Below are 2,483 nucleotides of genomic sequence, written 5' to 3'. Positions count from 1 at the left end.
TAATGTCTTTCCAACCCTGTTTCTTCACAATACTTCTTGAATTCGTTTGATAGAAATTCCCCTCCATGATCGGTCCTGAATACCTTCACTTTTTCCCCTGCTTCAGTCTCTACCTTGCTTCTAAAATTCTTAAACACCTGTAGAGCTTCATCCTTGGTCTTCATCAGCTACACCCACATTACTATGTTGAAGTCATCGACAATCATCATGAAGTATCTATTCCCAGAGGGTTTTGGAGGAGTAATTGGCCCACATAAATCACCATGGATCAATTCAAGCTTCTTCTTTTCCCTGAAGTTTGTCTGAGATGGAAATGAGTTCCTTGTCTTCTTTCCCACCAAGGAGCCCTCACATGGTTGTGAGGGAATATTGATCTGTGGCATTCCTTCGATCACCTTCTTGTCCTTCATCTTCTTCATTGAAGTGAAGTTTGTGTGCCACATTCGTTTGTGCCATAATCAAGTTGGATCATCAACTTCTGCAACAAAACACACTGTAGTATCTTCTTCTAATTCTATTTTGTAGAGTCTATTTTCTGATCTTCTAACTTTCATGAGTAACTTTCCAATTGAATCATGAACCCATAAAAATGGGTCCTTGATCTTGATCTCTTCTCCTCCTTCTGCTTATTGACCCATATTGATGATGTTGCTACATAAATCAGGTATATAGTATACATCATTCAATTTTGGACACCCACCATCCTTGCATTTAAAGACTATAGAGCCCTTTCCTTCAATTCCCACTTTTGATTCATTCCCAAACTTCACAAAACCATGAATTGATTCATTCAAACTTCTGAATTTGGTTTTGTCTCCAGTCATATGGTTACTAGCACATGTATCCAGGTACCATGTGCAAGATGACTTCTTTGGATTACCATGGGTTCTCAATTGGGGACTGAGCTTTTCTTCATTCAGAAATACTAAGCTCTCATCTTCACATGTTGACAGAAACAGGTCAGGCTCATTATCGTGATGCTCTTGGACCAGTTTATTCTCGTGGCTTCATTCCTTTCGTGGGTTCTTACATTCGGATGCATAATGCCCATACTCTTCGCAGTTATAGCACTGAATGTCACTCTTATCATGACTACTCAATGCGTTGGGATTTCTTTCCTTGTGGTGATGTGTTCCGCCTCTGCCACCACCACCACCATGGCCTCCTTCGTTTCTTCCTCTACCTCTACCACGACCACCACGAGAACCACCAAATCCACCTCAATTGGATCTTTGCTTTGAGTCACCCTCTGACTTCTTTTTTAAATCGGACCATTCTTTGTGAGTTAATAGGAGTTTTCGATCGTCACTTTCCCCTGAATTCTTCATGTGTTCTTCATATGCCTTTAGTCTTCCGATCACCTCTTCAACGGACCTTGATTCCAAATCTCCAAATTGCTCGAGTGTCAAGGCAATCCGAAGGAATTTGGACGAAATCACCCTAAGTAACTTCTTCACCACTTGAGATTCTTCTACCCTGTCTCACAACTTACGTAATGTGCTGACTGTGTTGATTACTTTTCTGGTGAAATCATCAACACTCTCCGTCTTTTTCATGCTTATGGCTTCGAGTTCATCCTTGAGTGTCTGAATTCTGGCAACCTTCACTCTATCTGCCCCTACAAACATAATTTTGAGGGCTTCCCAAGCTTCTTTGGCAGTCTTCTTCTCTGCCAATGTCATGAGCAAATTTTTAGGTATTCCTTGATAAATGGCAGCTAATGCCATATTATCCTTCTTTGCTTCAACAAGAGTGTTGGATGTTTTCGGTTCTACAGCATCCCAAACACCTTGAGCCAACATAAAAACCCTCATCTTAATTGCGCATGCACTGTAATTGCTTCTTGTCAACATCGGATAGTGCAGGGTGATTTGCCCATCTTTATCGCCATTACCATTGTTTCCTGCCATTTCTTTTTGAGGTTGATACTAGGGCATATACCAGGTATGCACTGATACCAAATGTTGGTTTTTCACAAACCTGCAACATGTGTTTGGCAATGAAACAGTAGAAAAAGAAAACAGAGCACAAAATGCTTAAAGCTTATAGCTTTTATTCACTTATTTGAAAGAAGAGGTGATAACCTCAATGTAAACACAAACAAACTATTTAAGCTCCAAGAGTGCTAAAAAAACTGCAATTACCCCTAGTAGCATAAGACTCGAACTCAATAGCCCACATGGCTTTGAATTATTCAAAACACAAAAAACATGACATAAAACAATTTATAAATTAAGATATGATTTATGAATTAAGGAGGAAAATGATGGAGTAATTCATAAATTGTTTTAAATTGTTTTATGTCATGTTTTTTGTGTTTTGAATAATTCAAAGTCATGTGGGTTGTTGAGTCTGATTCTTATGTCACTAGGGGTAGTTGCAGTTTTTTTAGCACTCTTTGAGCTTAAATAGTTTGTTTGTGTGTACGTTGAGGTTATCACCTCTTCTGTCAAATCAATGAATGAAAGCTATAAGCTTTAAGT

General features: G+C 39.0%; 1 protein-coding gene across 1 annotated transcript; it reads right to left on the bottom strand.

Moving 5' to 3' along the window:
• Window positions 1-626: 626 nt before the first annotated feature.
• Window positions 627-1,910, bottom strand: LOC145016865 (uncharacterized). Its single transcript, XM_078975041.1, has 3 exons — window positions 1,493-1,910; window positions 1,031-1,219; window positions 627-937 (listed from the first exon to the last, which is right to left on the bottom strand). The coding sequence occupies exons 1-3, from the start codon at window positions 1,908-1,910 to the stop codon at window positions 627-629; spliced, it is 918 nt and encodes a 305-aa protein (XP_078831167.1).
• Window positions 1,911-2,483: the final 573 nt, after the last annotated feature.

This window comes from Lactuca saligna, chromosome 9, assembly GCF_052625555.1.
Source record: "Lactuca saligna cultivar CGN05327 chromosome 9, ASM5262555v1, whole genome shotgun sequence".
Taxonomy (NCBI): domain Eukaryota; kingdom Viridiplantae; phylum Streptophyta; class Magnoliopsida; order Asterales; family Asteraceae; genus Lactuca; species Lactuca saligna.
This window is presented reverse-complemented; position numbering and strand designations above follow the sequence as displayed.